We start from the raw sequence: 20,304 nt of genomic DNA, 5'->3' as shown, positions 1-20,304 counted from the left end.
GTGATACAACTACTAACTCCAAAGGGGTTAAAGAAAGAAAAAATGTTTATACAAAAAAAAAATTTTTTTTTTACTTTCAAATGATTGAATGACTAAACAAATTGTGGTATTTAAATGGAATGGAATATTATCATGCTGTAAGACATGGAAAAATGCGAACAAGTCTGATTATCTTGGGAAGTTTTTATAAACTTGTACAGAGCAAAATAAAAAACAAAAGAACAATTACATAATGGTACACTTGTTGGTAAGAACTACAATTGTGACAGAAAACATATTTACAAATGGCCAAGTTATTAATTTGTTTTTTGACTATATTTATTTGTCATATGACATATGTATGTCATAAGGGACCTCTCTTAGTGAGAATGGGAGAAATCAGAGGCAAGTGACAATGATGTAAGAAATTAAAATTTTTAAGTCATCCAAATTATGGAACTCTTTGATGTGAATATATTTTTTCTATGCTATGAATGTAATTTAATGTAATGTTAAGATCATAAAAAAGCACTTTAGAGAAAGAAGTTGAAGTTAGCAACCTGAGTTTATGCTATATCAGTTTTTGCAGCTTCACCAATGAATTGTGATGGAGGCATAGAGGAAGAGGGTACTGGGAAGAGGGGTAAAGGAGTGAAATAAAGTGATATTCTGGGAGTCAGAATGAACTAAGAAGTGTTTTTGAGAATCAATAGCCAATCATTTATAAAATAGGAGGTGAAATGTTGAGTACTCTAATGATACAAATTCACTAGACAGTATTCTAAATAAATCAATAACTATTTTGTATTTCCAGGGAGTGTGATACGATGTGAAGGGTAGATGATTATCAGACAAATAAGGAGGGTCTTGACAAGCTACCTAAAAATAGTTAGAAAGAGGAAACATCAAAAGTATTACTTAATGTGACTATAAAAGGAAATAAAATTAGATATGAACAGAAGGGGGAAAAAAGATTAGTTTTGACTAAGTACTCTATAGTGAAATCTATTATCTCTAGAAATATGTTCTGAGGGAATATATATTTTTGTACAAACACACACACACACACACAAACCTACATTCCAGAGTAAAAGCCTACCCATAATCACATGTATTTGAATTCTAAAATAGCTTCCTTTTTTCCTGTTTGCCCATAAAATTAATGTGAAAATTTTACTGAAAATATGTTATACAGTATATTTTATCCTATGGTTAATATTAATTTTAAAATAAAGATGTATAAGCTCAAGTATTTATGATGATGAATATAAATTCCTTAGATCTGCCCCCTTCATCCTTTCTTTAATTTGTCTGAGATTATATTCTTGAAAAATCTTGAAAACCTAAGATCAAAAGGGAAACTGTACTATTATCCACCATGGCTTCCAGAATGAATACTATTAGCCACTGCAGTTCAAGATGCCTTTTTATGCCTCAGGAAATTCTGCTTCCTGGGATAATTAAGCAGGTATCACATGCAGACTAATTACTGATGACATAACAACAGCAAAGATTTCTATAATATTTCATATGCATTATCTCATTTAATCTTCATATTATTCCCATTTTTATAAATTAGGAACTGAGGCCCATTCATGTTAAGTGACTTGCCAAGACCACTCAGGTGGCAAATGGTAGTTAGGGCTCATAACCCCAGAGTTTATGATTCTGTAGTTAGTATTCTTTTCATCAAAACAAAGCTGTCCCTGTCAAAATTCAAATACTTATGTGGGTATTAAATGTTTTTTTTTAAAAAAGACAGAGGCAAAGTGATAAGGCAATCTGTGACTGCTAAGTGGCAATCACAAGATTTTCAGCTTTTCTGTCTTCCAAACTTCAAGTGGTTATTCCTATAGGAATATTAGATCCTTAAATAAGAATTAACAAATTTTTTTCCCATCCCTCCCTTGCTTTGACATCTGGCAAAACTGAAAATAATAAACCTCTCCATGTTTTAAATGATCGGTTTATAAAGCACTAAGGAAACAGAGTGGAAGTCTAGAGGGAGAAGCAAAGAATTTATATGCTTAATTTGAGAGCATAAATAGCCTATCAGAACAGCAACAAAAAACTACATAAGTGAATTATTCACACAGGTCACCTGTGCTGGCCAAATAAAGAAAACAATTGTTCAAACTTATTTCTTTGCCATTGTGGAATAGGCAAAAGAAAGATAATTTCTTTTTAAACTATGCAACATGTACAAACAATTCTATTTCATTTAGGCCTGTCTAAACAGCACTTTGTGATAATGATAAATGTTGGAGGAGATGTAGGAAAATTGGGACACTAGTGTATTATTGCTGGTGTTGTGAATTTATCCAGCCATTCTGAAAAGCAATTTGGAATATGCCCAAAGGGCTAAAAAATTGTTTATACCTTTTGATCTAGCAGTGTCACTATTGGGTTTGTATCCCAAAGAGACTATAAAATCTCTTGTAAAAATGTTTTTAGCAGCTCTTTTTGTGGTGACAAGGAATTGGAAACTGAATGGATGGAGAATAGCTAAATAAATTGTGGTATATGAATGTAATGGAATATTATTGTTCTATAAGAAATAATGAGCAGGATGATTTCAAAAAGGCCTAGAGAGACTTATATGAATGGAAGCTAAGTGAGCAGAACCAGGAGAACACTATAACAGTAAGATTATGTGATGATCAACTATAATAGGCTTAACTCTTCTTTGCAATGTGGTGATCTAAGACAATCTCAATAGACTTGGTCCAGAAAGTGTCATCCACATCCAGAGGGGAAAATATGGAGACTAAATGTGGATAAAAGCATACAATTTTCTTTCTTTCTTTTTTTTTTTTTTTTTTTTGGTTTGCTTTATCTTTCTTGTTTTTTTCCTTTTTTGTTCTGATTTTTCATTCACAATATAACTAATATGAAAATGTGTTTTAAAATAGTGTACATGAACAGCCTATATCAAATTACTTGCTGTCCTGGGGAGGTCAGAGGTTAAGAAAGGAGAGAAAAATATGGAAATCAAAATCTTACAAAAATGAATGTTGAATTATCTTCACATATAATTGGAAAAAATAAAATACTATTAGTAAAAAAATAAGCAGCACTTTGTACCTCTTCTTTAGGTCAACAGTCCTTTGGGCCCTTTCTTCAAAATACCCAACTAAGAGACACAGTACTTGATCTGGCACAATTTATTGGCAAAATTACTAGATGAGGAGTCAGAGAATCTGGGTTTATATCCTAGCTTTGTCATTTACTTTATAATCCTGGACAACTCCCTTAATTTCTTGTTGCCTCAGTTTCCCCACCTATAAAAATGAGAGTTGGATTATATGACTTCTAAGGTCCCTTTTTGCAATAAAGTCAACATGCTAATCTGTTTGTAGAAAAACCAATAAAATTAACTTAAATGACTAGCATTAGGAAGTTATACTCAAAATGTGCTAAAATGGAAAAAAAAAAAAAAACAAAACAAAAAAACACCTCAATTGTCTTAATGTTATACTTACCAGTTTCTCCTGCTGTTTTATTCTTCCCATGAGGTTTATAGAGAACATAAGAGCAGCCTTTTACATGGAAATGGTCATTAATTTGTCTAAACCATCTGAAAAAACAAGAAGACTTATTATAGAAAAGTTTTTTGAAGAAAGCAACCAACACAAATTCAAATGAAATTTTAAGAATTGAAAATATAACATTTAGTATAATAATATTTATAGGAATCTCAAATAAAATATGTGCCTTGTCATCAAGTAAACATCTTGGAGTACTAACACTTTAAAAAATAAATATATAATGTACCAACTGGTATAGTGTAAAGGGCTAGAACTGAGCAAATGAACTTGGATAATGGAGCACATGAGGCTAATTGCCAATTGGACAATTCTCTATTGCCACACGTTTGGAGGATGACCCTCCCCAATTATTCTGTGCTGGCTCCATTGGTGGGTGTGGACAAAGAAGGGGAAGTGACATGAGTGGGTGGAGTAAGAGGAGGAAATTGATTCTTTCTCTGGTGGTGGAGAGAGAGGAAGGAGGTGTGGAGATTGCTAGATCTAATCCCCTGACCTCAACCGCAAAAGACCAAGAATAAAGACTTTTAATTATCCTGACTCCAACTGATTCTAAGAGATCCAGGGTCCCAACAGTATAGCATCCAGATTCCTAGAGGAGAAGTTAAGAGAGCTGTAAAAAGAATAAGATAGCAAAACTATACTAATGGGGGATCTCAACCTTGTTCTCTCAGAAAAAAAATAAATCAAACCTCAAAATAAATAAGAAAGAAGTTAAGAAGGTAAATAGAATTCTAGAAAAGTTAGGCTTGATAGACCTTTGGAGAAAACTGAATGGAGACAAAAGAGAATATCCTTTTTTTCTCAGTAGTACATGGAATCTATACAAAAACTGAGTATGACATATATTGTATATTGTTATATTGTAACACATGTAAAATGTATGGGATTACCTGCCATCGGGGGGAGGGAGTGGAGGGAGGGGGGGGATAATTTGGAAAAATGAATAAAAAAAAACTGAGTATGTATTAGGACATAAAAATCAAATGCAGAAAGGTAGAAATAGTAAATGCATTTTTTTCAGATCATGATGCAATAAAAATTACATAAAATAGAAGGCCAGGGGGAAAATAGAACAAAAATTAATTGGAAACTAAATAATCTAATCCTAAAGAATGAATGGGTGAGGGGCAGCTAGGTGGTGCAGTGGATAGAGCACCAGCCCTGAATTCAGGAGGACCCGAGTTCACATCTGATCTCAGACACTTAACACTTCCTAGCTGTGTGACCCTGGGCAAGTCACTTAACCGCAGCCTAAAAAAAAAAAAAAAAAAAAGAATGGGTGAAACAACAAATCATAGACATAATAATTTCATCTAAGATAATGACAATAATGAGACAACATACCAAAATTTATTGGATGCAGCCAAAGCATTTATTTAGGGGAAATTTTATATCTTGAAATGCTTACTTTGCAAAAATAAAAAAAAAGAAACTAAAAAAAATTAAAGCCCCCAATTAAATCCCCAAAATAAATACATACTCAAAACAAAGTGGGTATCCATTTACAAGGTAATAGCAAAACTACAATATATGAATGTCATATACAGTAAGGAATGGATAATAAAAAAGTATTCCGAGAAACATGGGAAGATTTTTATGAACTGATACAGTGATATGAGAGAACAATCTACAAAATAGCTATAACAATATAAATGAAAAGATCATTAAAAGCAAGCTGAACTCTAAGTAACTGGAAAAGCAATGAAGGCCTCAGAGAAAGTATTGAAACCTGCATTTCCATCCTCAAAAGGTAAGCAAAGGTCTACTAGGACAGAACACTATTCATTCACATTGTCAAATATGCTTACTGCATCTTGGCTTAACTTTTTTTTTCCTCATAAAGGAAGATTTAATGTTGGGAGGAACCTGTGAACTGACTATAATGTAAAAACAAAAAGCAGCAATAAAACCTATGTTATGAGTAAACACAAAAATTAGGATGTTTGATTGAAAGTTACAAATTATCCTATTACATATAGGTTGGTTTAACCTGAAAAAACTAATGCAAAAATGAAGTGAACAGGACCAAGAGGAAAAATTTATATGATTACATGTCAAGATAAATAGTTTTGAAAGGTTGAGACACTCTGATCAATATAATGATCTAGAAATCCCATGATGAAACATGTTACCTCCATTTGTAGCGTGCTCTCCTGGCAGTTACAATTACTAGTCTGTCCTAGGCCCAACAGAGCACCTTTGACCACTGACCTTTGCAGGGTCAACTCTACCCGGCTCGCCTCCTCTGAGGCCTTCAAAGGTCTCTGGCCACAATCTCTTGAATCTATAGCTTAATAACCGGTAGCGCACTCAAGAACAGCCACGTGTAATCTTAAAAGCCTTTATTATATATACTCACATAATGCCCTGACTGATGCCCTGACTTGTTGGTTCCCGAGTGAACACCTGGTCAGAAGACCCACGTGTTCACTACCAAAATCCTTACCTCTTTTGGCTATCCATCTTGGCTTGGCCACCCAGGGTAGGGAGCCAGGGTAAGGGACTCAAGAATATAAAATGAAGAAGTGTGTATGTATATTCACACATATGTGTGGTTACATATACATGCATGAATAAGATAGCCAACATGTTTGCAACAGGGTTTGTTTCTCTTGTTTTCTCAGTGGGGGTGAAGGGCTGGGGGAACAGATAAGGAGAAGGGGATTCAGACCTGAAAATCAAATCAAATCAAATCTTCTCTATGGCTGCTTTATATGTCACTAATGTGGGATATTTTGGGAAATGGTCAACTCATGAATTTGTTTTGCTTGAATATACATATTTGTAACAGGTTTTGTCTTTCTTGCTTTCTTTATGTGGTATAGGGCTTGTAGAGGGAGATGTAAGGGTGTATATAGAGAATTTGAACCTGAAAATAAAATAATATTGATTTTTTTTTTCCCCCTGAGGCTGGGGTTAGTGACTTGCCCAGGGTCACACAGCCAGGAAGTGTTAAGTGTCTGAGACCAGATTTGAACTCAGGTCTTCCTGACTTCAGGGTTGGTGCTCTATACACTGCGCCACCTAGCTGCCCCAATAATATTGAATTTTTACAAAGATTATTTCATACCTCATTAATGTGGTATTTCCTGTAAAAGGACCAAAACGAATATCTTCAAATGGGGGCTGAAATCCCAAAATGTGTAAAGCCTCTTCTTGAGTAACAGGTGGAAGGCTACAAGAAAAGCATCATTTTTAATACACATATATTTATATAATAACATCGATATTGTCAAGACAAATAGCCTTGAAAGACTAAAGAACTCTGATCGGTACAATGATTTACCACAATTCCAGATAGATAGATGTAGAAAGACAGACAGATACCCATACAACAAAAATAAATACTTTTAACAAAGACAAAAACAAATTATCACAGAAATACAACTTTAAAATAGAAGCCTCAGTTGGGAAAGGTAGTACATGCCAATAGTTACTGCTTCAGAAGACTGAAGCTCTCAGATACCTTGAGTTTGGGAGTTCTGAGCTAAACTAATTAGGTGTACGCACTAAGACTAGCACCAAATAGGTGAGTCTATCCAAACTGGGGATTACCAAGTAGACAAAGAGGTGCAGATAAGCACAAGTCAGAAATGGTATGGATCAAAATTCCTTTGCCAATAAATACAGATATTGGTCTTATAAATTATGTCACTTTCAGCCAGTGTGAGATAAAGACACCCACCATTAAGGAGGGGAAAGCATTAAGGAGGAGGCTAAGCAAATGTCTTAAATCAAGTGCAAAAAGCATTTGGGGAATACTGTATATCAAGGAATACGCATGACTTACTTTCCAGCTCCCATTGTGCTATATAAGAAATTCCAACAAGATATCAATGAGGAGATACCACAGGAAGTCTTATACTGAGGTCGACTGATACAATACCTGAGAAGAGAAAAGCTTATTTTGGTTACTTGAACATAAGCTATGTAAATGAATAGTTTATCAAAGTATATGTGATAATTTCAGGTTTCAGCTTGTGAATATCAATCAATGAACATTTATTAAGTACCTACTATTTGCCAAATATTGTATTAGATGTACAATGAATTAAAGAGGCTTAAAAGTCAATGAGGAATGTATCTGTAAATATCTACAGAATAAATATAAAAAAGAATAAGCACAAAGTAGTTGTTAAATACAAAGTAATTTGGGAGAGAGGGCAAGCAGTTGGGAGAACAGGAAAAGTTTCACATAGAAGCTTGCTTCAACTGTATTTTGAAGGAAGAGAATTTTATGAAGCCAAGATAAGGAGAAAGGACATTCTAGGCATAAGAAACAATCAATGTAAAAATACAGAAGGTGAAGATAAATGACTAGAGGTCAAGACAGGAGTTAGAATTTTATATATAGATATGAGAATCTGTATAGAGATAACTCTATCTCCCATCAGTCTTTTCAGTGGCTATTCCCCATACAGGCAATATTCTCTTTCCTCACCTTCTTCACTTCCTGACTTCCTTAGTTTTCTTCACAATTCATCTCAGATCCCACTTTCTGAAAAAGGCTCTCAGTTCATTCCATCCCCACCCTCATCCCCATTGCTAGAAGGCACAGCTAGTACCTTCTGAGATATCTTCTGCCTACTTTCTACATAACTTATATGTGCACACTTGCTTCTTTGTTTCTCATTAGAATATGGATTTCTTGAAAATAAGGACTGTTTTTGTCTTTCTTTCTATTCCTAGCACTTAAAAGTCTGACATGTACTAAATACATAATAAATGTCTAGTAACTGACTGACTTGCTTGAGACCACATGACTACTAGGTAAAGAGCTGGGATTAAAATCTGAGTCTTCAGATTTCTGAAGTCTAACCATCTTTCTATTTTACTATTCTTCTCAATTCTATAGTGGCCCCTTGAGATCTCTAAAGGAACGTTCCCTCCCTGATTATTTCAATCATAATCTTTATACATCTCATCCTGTAAGATTTTTATCAGTGGCCTTCCATATTTTTCAATATGAATTTTTTTTCAAATTATTTTAAGTTGATATTTCAGGAGGTTATACTTTTCTCCCATACTTCAAAAATTCTATATGCTAATGTTGTCATAGAGCAGACATGTATACCAATATGCAGAAGAGATCTTTAAGAAATATTAATTTTATCTATTCAAGGTCCTGAGCTATAATTCATAGCACTTTAAAAGATGCATAAAACAATATCTGTTACTAAACATTAGAGGTAAAAGAATCCTCAGAGATCATCTTATTTAATAATAATAAAAAAAAAAAAAAAAAGGAAAGGGAAGCTCAGAAATGTTAACTGATTTCTCCAAGGTCCCATAATTTGTTAGTACCAGACACAAAACTAAAAACCAGGGTTCTTATTCCAATGTCCTTTTCCCAACACCTTAAGGAATTTGTAACCCAATTTTCATAAACAGAAATTTGTTTAAATAGTTCAGTATAATGAAAAAGACTCATGAAATACTGAATTTGACTCAGCTTTTTTCCCTGGTTATAATGAATTGCTGTTCTGCCCTAAAGATAGAGAAAAGGAAAAAAAGAGACTTTGATAAATTTAACATAAATTATTTTTACCCTAAATATCTAGAGTTGGCTTAAAATGGGAAAAAATATAGAAATTCTCCAAAGAACATATGTCACATTTACTTTGTATTTTAATTCTTTGATATCAAGTAGGTAGGTATTGCCAATGAGATCTAAATCATGATGCAATATGGATGTTAATGATTTATTCTCAAAGACGGCATTATACACTTCACTCATTGAGTATAATCCTTCCATTACTCTCTATTTCCTAAAGAACAGACTCTCATCTCCTTTAACTGATATTTAAGACATTTAACAATATATTCTTCACCCACCTCTCTAAACTTTTTCTTCTCACTAATGCCCTACACAAAACCAAATTGTTTTACTTTTTTACAAGGCATCATACAAATTCCCACTTGGGTATCTTTGCTCTCCTCTCCCTCATCTCAATTTATTTATAATGTAGCCTTCCATCAAGTTAAGTTTAAATACTGTTTCCTCCATTGGTCTTGCTGGATTACCTTGTCTTTAGTGATCACTCCCTACTTCCAAATTCAACCTTCTCATTTTCCAGATGAAGAAGAAACTAAGACTGAGGTTAGGTGGCTTACCCAGTATCACAATGTTGATACATGCCTGAGATAGAATAAAAAATATAACTGAGTTCAAATCCTAAGCCTAGGGCTATATCCACTTCACTAGAAAAGGCCTTAGAGGTTAATAACGATTCCTTTGATTTTAACATGAAGAAACTGAAGTCCAGAAATTAAGTGACTTGACCAAAGTAGCAAAAATAGAATTTGAAGCTACATATACATATGTTATGTGTCTTTTATGTATATTTCCTCTCTATAATCAAGCTGCAAGTCTCACAAGGACAGGTACTATTTTATTTTTTTTTTTTATATTCACCTCCCTACATGTAAAATAGGCATTGACCATGTTATCACTGAAATTTCATATGAATTAGTGAGTAACAAACATATTTAAGTTGATGATTTTAACTATTTGATATCTGCCATTAAAATACTACCATCGCCTGAGGTCTAACACTTTCCGCTGCTTAATGTCTTCAAGAGTAGAATACTGAGGACACTCCTTGTTATGTTTTCCCTTTTTTTCTGAAGTCTTTTTTTTGGAAACTTGTTTCTTCACATTGCCTGAAAAAGGAAATCTTGGAATTACTAACTACTTCATATAATGTTCAAATTACAATCACTTCCAAATGTACAGTAAAACCTAAGAGGGATTTTGACAAAACCATTAAAAATTATACCCTCAAGCATATTTAAATAACTAATTTAATTCTTGAAATGTACCTTTGCTATAAAAAGAAATTCCTAGTTGAAATATTAAAAATGTATTTTTCAGAGCATCATATTTCTGTCACTTGGCTTATAAATTATTTATCTACTAAACTTTACTCACATCTGGAAAGTGAGGTAATAATATGGCAGAATAATTAAATAGCCTTATAAAAATAATTTCATTTACATAACCATAACATTATATTTTGTAATAAAACCATTAAAAGCATTAATACTGAAAAATTATACCATATTTGAAAATTTCAGAATACAGACTTTTAAAAATAATTACATACACATAGTGTTTAAAAACATCATTGACTCCAGGACTAGAGCCAAAAACATCTGTAACCTTCACAGAGACAATGAAATCTTAATTTCTTTGGAATTTTACTAAATTAATGATAATAACGGACATTTATATTCCATTTTAAAGATTATAAAGCACTTTACAAACAACATTTCATTTGGGCTTTATAATAATTTGTGAATTATGTATAACAGATATTATTGTCTCCATTTTATTAATGAGAACCCTGGGGCTGAAAGAAGATCCATGATTTACTTGCATATATATGTTCACAAAATTAGTATCAGGAACAGGTTATGAACTTAGGTCTTCTGGATTGAAAGCTTAGTACTTTATGTATTTATTTAAAAATAAGTAAATTGAAATTATTGTCTAGATTAAATGTTTTAAAATATTTGATTACATCTTGTGTCTTTCTTTAAATAAAATATGAATTATTTTATTGACTTGAATTAACTAAAAGCTAGTACTTTCTCTTATCATGATTCTTTTCAGGGAGTTTATGAGAATAATAGGTACAGAACTATGATTGCATTAGTATAAGAGATTTCTAGTACATTCTCCATTAATTTAGATCAGCAGCTCATGTTTGTCTTCAGTACTTAGAAAGATCTTACATGTATAGTTAATATGAACCAGAGGATATAAATCTAAGGCTTCATGACTATATAATTCTATCCACTCATGCTATATCTTTTATAAGTTTTTTAGCAATCTTGAAATATAAATATTCAGCTATGTTCTAAGAGAAATACCAGTAAAACACTGGGCATCTACTTTAATTAGCATACTTGCTCTACATTGTAACCATCCATAATGCAGCCATCCATTGAGTAATATTATATATTTTATCGTTAAAAAGGGAATTTCATTATTCTAGATAAAATTCTGTGGCAATGAAAACTTTTAAGTATAGAAACCTATTTTCCCCTTGAATCACTTGTTCTGATCCTTCTCTAATACAATCTAATTTTTCATAGGACTTAGCCACTTCTGGCAAAACATTACCAAAGCTTTTTATGCCAAACAGGATACTTATCTCCCTGATTTCTTGATTCCTTTATATGAAAAAAGTGGGCATTGAATTACATCAGTTCCCAGGTCCCTTTCACTCATAATAGCCTATGATTCAAAGAATGTTTTTCCCCCATTTAGTTGGTTTCCAGAACAACAAAGGAAAGAATACCTATCTCCTGCCATGCTTCCTGGATTTCTAATCATCTTTAAGTCACTTTAAAAAATGGATCTGGGACCTGACAAGAAAGAGATCTGAAACTCAAGCTCAGGGCTATACAAAGCCTTACATAATTGTTAATGTTCATCTATTTGTTCCCTCTCTTCCTTAGCATTAAATTCCTATAATCCTCATAAGATATATGTCTAGCATACATTCCAAATATGCATTGCCATGAAAACCAAGCATTCTAACTTCACAATAAGCAAGCTCAAAGCCTCGATCACATTTAGTGGTGGAGAAGGCAGATCATTTAGCCTACTAGATATTCTTAGGGGGGAATTGGAGTGTAGGACTGTGGGAGGAAAGATGTAGAAAGTTCACCACAAACTAATCCCAAGAATACATCATCTCTACTTTTCTCTTCTCCACCTGTATCACTTACTCCCAACCCAGCCACCTGACTACTGAAGAAAGGAAGAAGGAACAGAGGCATTTATAAATCACTTTAAGATTTAAAAACATTTTTCCCAAAATAACTATCAGGTTGGTAGACCTTAGCCACTGGTTTTCAGAGTGAAGTGAGGCAATTCATTTAACTTCCCTTAGTCCCAGTTTGATCATTTGTACTCTGATCATAAAACTATATACTCTATACATCACCCCCATTATTAATGTATGTAAAGCTCTGTGAAAATAAACATATAACAGAGAGGGCAGTGTTATACAAAATTGTATATTACTCAATGTACAAAGGAAATACATTAATGAAGTACACTGATTCTTTTAAAAAGGTATTGACTTTTAAGTTATCAAAATAGTACAGAGCTGCTTCCAAAATAAAATAGATAGGCTTATTATTTTTTATTACAATTTTAATCTTTGTAACTGGGGGGAAGAAATATTTTAAACCATTTATTTCTCCAAGTATGTGCTTATTAAAAGCCAGCATTTTTTTTATTTTTTTATTTTTTACAATTGAAGTGAGTGATTCCTTACCTGATTTATTTTTCAAGTTTGCCGTCACTCCATTAAATTCAGACTTATCGATTTCCCAGGCAAGTGGCAGCTTGCCAAAACTATTAGATAAGCTTTCCAAGTTACTGTCTTCATTGTAGATGATATCTGAGGAACTAGTAGGGATACCAATGTATCTGGCTGAATTATTTCCAACAGTTACAGAAGTGCTATTGGTAAGGCAAGAAGAAAGAGTAGAATTTGGAGTTTTATAGATTGAGGTTGCCTGGTTGAGAAAGGCATAGTCTGAGCAAATGGCATAGATTTTTTCCTTAGTATGAGTCACTGGACAACTCCATGGATAACGACCATCTCCACCAGAACCCAGTGGTGTTGTTGGGGCATCAGTGGAGCAGAAGGATTTGACAGTAACTTTTAAATTCTGCTCTGGAGACTTTCTTTCTGGTTTATGGTCACTGTTTGCAGAATCATTTGATCTTTCTGTGTCTGCAATGTTAGGCATTGAATGAAATGGCAAAATGTTGTTTCCAGGAAGATTTCTTACAACTTCAACAGCCCTACAGCATCCTCCAAAGATTTACATGGGGTTATCTGGAACACCTAAATAAAGGGGAAGGGATAAAGAGAAATAGATCAGCAAGCAAAATGAAATGTTAATTAGTAAATGATATTTGACCCTAGCTATAAATGGCCTCTGAAGCATTAGAAACCACTGTTTATATTACTTTAAAATGAAACATATCTTTTGAAACTCAATCAACAAATATTTATTAAGTGCCTACTATTTGACAATCATTGTGCTAGGTGCAAGGAAATTATTAACTTTGCTTTTTTGAAGGTGAGGTTCTATACAAACTCAAAATATATAAGATGAAGTTCACAGAACTTTACTAAAAAGTCTCAATCAAACTCAAAATATAAATAACCTATATAGAAATCTGTCACCAATTGAGAAGTCATCTTAACAGTTTAAGAAGAGGGATGGTTTTCAAGTCCAGACAGGTTACCTTTGGAAGAAAAGTTTAAACAAGTAATTGAATAAAAGACTTGGGAATTGGAGATGGAGAAAATGTATAACAGAGAACCCCCTGGTGAACACAATTAAAAGTAGCTCTAGGAAAAAACCTTGCTCTGTAGGGGACCCACAACTTCAGAGCACAGACTTTCAAATGACTTAATCCTTGTTCTACCATTCTTTGATGTGTCCAACTCTTAGCAAAACAGGTAACTCCTTCATCCATTTCCTTATTTATAGAAGCACCGAATGTTGGAGGGAAAGGAACCTGAGCAGTCATGTAGTCTAACCCCCATCCCCAATCCTAAATAGAAAGAAAAATATTTTTATGAAATTTATCAAAACATATGAAAAATAAGTACTTAAAGGATTAATGAAATCCACTGAGAGGCCAAAAAGTAAAATGAAACTACTATGGACCCAAAATAAGGAAACCTGAGTTCCTGACTCTTCCCCTTACTAGCTGTAGGCCCTTGAGCAAACCGCTTATTTACTGGACTGGGTGGGTAAAATGGCAGGTGAAAGTGGGGGTAGAAGAGAAGCAAATATCTATTTTCAGACTAAGAACTTTCTAACAAAATTCATTCATTACACAAACACATATATCTATATAAGCTCTCATTTTTAGATGATTCCAAAAACCACTCTACTATTTACTTATATCCACTGGAAGAGAATTAATCCACTTTAAACCCATCACAGTGAATTCTTTTTTTTTTTAATAAATTTTTTTGACAGTATATATGCATGAGTAATTTTTTTATAACATTATCCCTTGTATTCATTTTTCCAAATTATCCCCTCCCTCCCTCTACTCCCTTCCCTATATGGCAGGTAATCCCATACATTTTACATGTGTTACAATATAACCTAGATACACATATATTGTATCCCATTTTCTTGTTGCACATTAAGTATTAGATTCCGAAGGTGTAAGTAACCTGGGTAGATAGACAGTAGTGCTAACAATTTACATTCACTTCCCAGTGTTCCTTCTCTGGGTGTAGTTGTTTCTGTCCATCATTGATCAACTGGAAGTGAATTTGATCTTCTTTATGTTGAAGATATCCACTTCCATCAGAATACATCTTCATACAGCATTGTTGTTGAAGTGTATAGTGATCTTCTGGTTCTGCTCATTTCACTCAGCATCAGTTCATGTAAGTCTCTCCAAACCTCTCTGTATTCATCCTGCTGGTCATTTCTTACAGAGCAATAATATCCCATAATCTTCATATACCATAATTTACCCAACCATTCTCCAATTGATGGACATCCATTCATCTTCCAGTTTCTAGCTACAACAAAAAGAGCTGACACAAACATTTTGGCACATACAGGTCCCTTTCCCCTCCTCAGTATTTCTTAGGGATATAAGCCCAATAACAGCAATGCTGGGTCAAAGGGTATGCACAGTTTGATAACTTTTTAGGCATAATTCCAAATTGCTCTCCAGAATGGTTGGATTCTTTCACAACTCCACCAACAATGTATTAGTGTCCCAGTTTTCCCACATCCCCTCCAACATTCATCATTACTTGTTCCTGTCATCTTAGCCAATCTGACAGATGCCATCACAGTGAATTCTAAAACTACTTTCTTACTTTAGCATTTCTTAAGCAAATATGTTGTTATTGTTTTGAAGTAAATTTTGATTTCATTTGTACAAGAACTCTATGGAATTTCCTTCTACTGAAACAGATCAGACTTATTCTGTATCTTATAGTTTTAGAGAGCTGCCTTAAACACACAAAAAAAGTTAAGTCAAGTCAAAACCTTACGGTTTGGAATTACGTAAAGAGTGATTAAAATGCCATTAACTTTTGATTCAGAGATCCTACTTCAAGGCCCACAGTCAAAAGAGATCAATGACAAAAATAAAGACCATTGTATATACCAAAATATTCACAGTAGCAATTTTTGTAGTAGCGAAGAAATAAAATAATAAATAGCCATCAAATTGGAGAATGGCCTTGCAAAGAGTATTTCATGAATGTACCATTACTGTGTTAAAAAAAAAAAAATCAAAACTGAATACTAGGAAATTATAATTATCAATCTTGATTCCAAATAAGATATATAAGAAACTTCTTTGCAGAGTTCGGGATCCATGGGCATGGAATACTGCCTAAAGTAACATCAAACTTTTTTTAAAAATATGCTGATTAGTTTTGCTGAACTTTTTTTTTTCTTTCTTCTCATTATATATGATAAAGGATGGTTCACAAGTAATGGGATACATTAGCAATTTATTTGGTTCCAATCCACAAGCAACACTTGTGTCAATAAAGGCTGCTTTGCACCTCCTTCAGATGTTAGGATCCACAGCTGTGGAGGCTCTCAGAAAATTGACCTGCCCCTTTGCTTAGGCATGGTCCTTAACAAGCAAATATTAGGCACCCTACTATATGACAAGCTGAAAATGCTAGAGAAATGTCTAATAATATAATAATTAGCTCATCTTAAGTCTTGGGGCAACATTAATGACTCTTAAGACCCTTATGTTCCATGGCTTTATGGAATTTATTCTTGTTGAAGAATTATAAGTTCAATTAAAATTGCTCCGAGTTAGAAAATTCCTAACATTTAAGTATAGGTTGGTCTCTGTCTAAATTTACATTTGTAATTATCTCTCTAATCCCTAGCCTCTCTTTTGTTTGTGCAAAATTTCAAGTTAATGGAGAAATTTGGGTAATGAAACAGCAGATTATAGTAGAGTATCAATGGTTAATACCTACAGCACCAATAAAAGCTAAATAAAGAGCAGATGTTTTATTAGGAACAATTCCTTGAGTACATTAGTATATTGTGGAGTTGGCCCTATTCTTCTACCCTGATGTGCTAGTAGAGTGCCAGTCCTCTTGAATATCTTCCTTTAATATTGCAGCTCAGAACTACCTTCTCATTCTGCTTTCACTAGTTGCTGTGGGGCTTATAGTTCTTGGCTTTGCTCTATTTAACTTCAGTTGTTCTCTCTTCCAGATCCTCAGAATCTCTATCTGGTTCTGATATTGCCCCTTCCTCTTATAGAATTCCTTAGGTCACCAAGTCTCTCACACACTGGCTTTGATTGAAACAAGGAGGTACAAGTACAGTCCCTGTTCATACTTGATTCTGATGGACAGATTTAATCAAAAAATATTCTGACTTAACAAAGGTAATTGCTTTTATGCAGATGAAAAAATCAATGAAGCTTGCTTCAAAGAAAAAAAAAAAGAATCTCAGGATATAAAAGAGAATCCTAACCCATTGTCAAGAAGTTTGAGAGTAGAAGAATATATCCCCTAAAAGATTGAGGGAAAGGACTATTAAACTTTTGAAGCTGAATATACTTCCTGTACAATAAAGCTGTATCCACTTGAGAGAAGGTAGCTTCTCAAGAAGAAACAATAATAAAGATTCATAAATAAAATATATAGAGGGTCCATCCAGTATTAATCAAAGGGGGGAAAAAATGAATTAGACAGTGACTCTCTACTGAGAGGCACCAAAAGAGCCATGTTGACCTGACCTCATCAACAAAGAAGCTCATCTTCTTGAGACATGTATCTAGAACATGATAGTCTCACAAGATTTGCCAAACATAATGACCAGTATTCAATTTTAGTAATTTCCATGGAAACAAATAGTAAAAAGACTAGAGACCATGCTAGTGAAGGGACTGGGTAATCCAGAGAAGAAAAGATTTCAGGTAGGTGCTATAATTGCTATAATCAAATATTTTTATCACATAAAAGGATAAAACTTAATCTATTTAGCTCCAGAGTCAAAACTAGGAACAATAATGACATTACAACCAGGAAAACCTCACTTAGGTGTAAGAAACAGCTTTGTAATAATTAGAGCTCTACAAAAATCTCAAATAGATGCCCTTGGTGCCCATCCCTAGAGACCTTCAATTAGAAGTATACTAATCATTGATGAGAATATTGGAGAAAAGATTCCTGTTGATGTTTAGTTGGACAAGATGGTTCCTGAGGTGCCTTCCAATTGAGCTTGGGTGCTCAATATTTGCCTTGTTCATTGACAGCTCCAATACATTTGGGGAAGTGTATTAAATACCAATCTTCTCGTGTTTGTACTTGTTACTGTTCTGGACTAGCAGGAAAAAGATGAAAACTCTGTTTTATCTAAGTGTTGAGACCCTGGATATCTTAGAATCAGCCGGAGTCAGAAGAAGCAAAAGTCTTTATTCTTGGTCTTTTGGAGTCACCATCAGGGGATTAGATATAGGAATCTCCACACCTCCTTCCTCTCTCTCTACTGCCAAAGAATGATCCTGCTTCTTCTATTCCACCCTCTGATCTCTCCTCCCTTCTCTGTCCACACCCACAAATCAAGCCAGCACAGAGTAGAGTAGGGTCATCCTTCAAACTTGTTAATAGAGAATTGTCCAATTGGTAATTAGCCTTAAGTGCTAGGTTATCTAGGTTAAGTGCATATGCTCAGACTTTTAGCCCTTTACATCTAAGATTTAAATATTATGTGTAGTGTTCTATTATCCATGCTGCTCTTATTCTCCTTTATTACAAATAATATAAAATCAACTGTGAAATTAAGTCCTTCAGTAAATATATAAATATACCTACATATACAAGCAAACATACACATGTATCTCTTTACAATTACATATGTTTATAAAAAATTTTTCTTGTAATTTGAAGCTTAAAAGAAAGCAATCTAAAAGACAAGGAGATCAGTCTTTTATCTCTTTCCTAACATTATTATGCTGTTCAAGTAACATAATGATTTGTTTTCCTAATATTAAAATTTCTTTGATTAAATGTCAGAAAGAAAAAATAACTTGCCCATCATGGATGGAAGACTTTCTAAGACTTATTACATATTCCTCTTCCTTCTCAAAGTAATCCATTGAACATAATTAAAATTTTTCTTCACCATTCATTTAAGGTCATACATTTAAGTATCAAGTGTTGTACAGCACTGCAAAATTGCGATTCTTTCAGGGGCTACTGAAGTATGAGAACAACTTGCCTTAGACTTATATATACATATGCATATATATATATATATATATATACATATATATATATAATTTGTCTGTTTTTATAATATTCAGTATATTTCCTCACTCTCAATTCAAGAACAATTATGATTTTCTTGACCCCCAGGTCTTGATAGTCTCCCTCCAAAAGTAGAATTATGCTATTTAGAAGTAAATTTTTTCAACCATACATAAAATACAAATCAGGTATTTAAATTCTTGGATTTAATATTGGCATTTTTTTTTTGTTTATTCCCAGTATAGAGTGTTTCCTTAAAGGAATAGGTGTTTTAATTATTATCTTTGTATCCTCTTTAACTATTATAGTCCCTTGAACATAGTTGGCATTAATAGATACTGAATGAATTAATTAATCAAGTAATAATCTCTCCTTATTGGTACTACCATTATGATATCTCTAGAAGCTCCTCCTAATTTTCTGTTTGAAATCTGACAAAGACTATGAAAACAAATAACTAAACCTCTTCAAATTATACCTAAAATAATGATAAAGTGTTTCTTATAATGAAGTCAGGAGACTTAGGTTCAAATTCTGGATCTGATATTCACTAGCTCTGGGAGCATGTCACCTAACTTCTATGACCTTCAGTTTCTTCATATTTTACATAGTGATAATAATTTCACTACCTACATAATGGAGTACTGTGGGGGACATTCTTTATAAACAAGAAAGCATTATACAAATGGATTATTATTAACTTTATTATATCTATTTAGGCTTTTTTTTCTGAAGCTTCTTCCCTTCTATTTATCAAAGGCACTCCTGATAGATTGTCTGGTTATATCAGACATTGCTGTTTAAGAGTTAATGAAATGCACCTGAAACCCTGTAAGCTCAGTTCTGGTTTCTTCTAAAAGAAAGCCCTTCATAATTTATTTATAAACACATTTATAACAAATGCTCCTCACCTTAGGCATTAGAGTTATTCCTGAAAAGTTGTGTGTAAACTGAACCTCAGATGAATATTTTAAAAGCAGAAATTTACTGTTTAAAAGAATCACATCAAAAGCAGTAAAAACAAGAAAACACTTTACAAAGCAGAAAACCACCCAATTTATTTGTCGCTATTTTGTGAGTTGTGATTGTTTGATCTCGATTTTAAAGAGGGAGATGCACTGAGATGCGCTCCAAAAGTCAATACTGACCCCCAAAGCCTTCAGTAATATACCAGTTTTTTCATAGGGGGAAACTGAGGCATTGAGGCAATTAAATGACTTTATCAAGGTCAAATATCAGGTCAACAGCAGATCCAGGACTAGATCGTATATTACCTCTCTCGGTAGTTTTAGTCTCATTAGACAACAACGAACCACAGGACTGCACCTAGCTTTTCTCCACCCCCCCATTCCTCTTCCCCCGTCGGTACACCCCAGCTTTCATCTCTCCTTAAAGCCATAGTCTTTCTTTCCCCTCCTCTTTCCTAACTCAAAATCCGAGCTCAGGATCTCCAAGAGGAAGCCTGG

The 20,304-nt window shown here is 33.6% G+C and overlaps 1 protein-coding gene across 9 annotated transcripts in view; it reads right to left on the bottom strand.

Moving 5' to 3' along the window:
* BIVM (basic, immunoglobulin-like variable motif containing) overlaps positions 1 to 20,304 on the bottom strand; it is a 45,368-nt gene that overhangs the window by 18,151 nt on the left and 6,913 nt on the right. For 7 of the 9 annotated variants that reach the window (XM_074299487.1, XM_074299493.1, XM_074299491.1 and 4 more), the window contains 5 exons: positions 12,821 to 13,399; positions 10,064 to 10,190; positions 7,318 to 7,413; positions 6,598 to 6,702; positions 3,462 to 3,556 (listed from right to left, as the gene is read on the bottom strand). In XM_074299487.1, the coding sequence (XP_074155588.1) occupies positions 3,462 to 3,556; positions 6,598 to 6,702; positions 7,318 to 7,413; positions 10,064 to 10,190; positions 12,821 to 13,301 (904 nt within the window). In that variant the 5' untranslated portion in view covers positions 13,302 to 13,399. The remainder of the gene's footprint in view (positions 1 to 3,461; positions 3,557 to 6,597; positions 6,703 to 7,317; positions 7,414 to 10,063; positions 10,191 to 12,820; positions 13,400 to 20,304) is intronic. The other 2 variants (XM_074299496.1, XM_074299495.1) reach the window with 1 other exon arrangement.

The sequence above is a fragment of the Sminthopsis crassicaudata genome, chromosome 3 (assembly GCF_048593235.1).
Source record: "Sminthopsis crassicaudata isolate SCR6 chromosome 3, ASM4859323v1, whole genome shotgun sequence".
In the NCBI taxonomy this organism is placed as follows: Eukaryota; Metazoa; Chordata; class Mammalia; order Dasyuromorphia; family Dasyuridae; genus Sminthopsis; species Sminthopsis crassicaudata.
The sequence above is the reverse complement of the archived record's forward strand: the minus strand, read 5'-3'. Positions and strand labels throughout refer to the sequence as shown.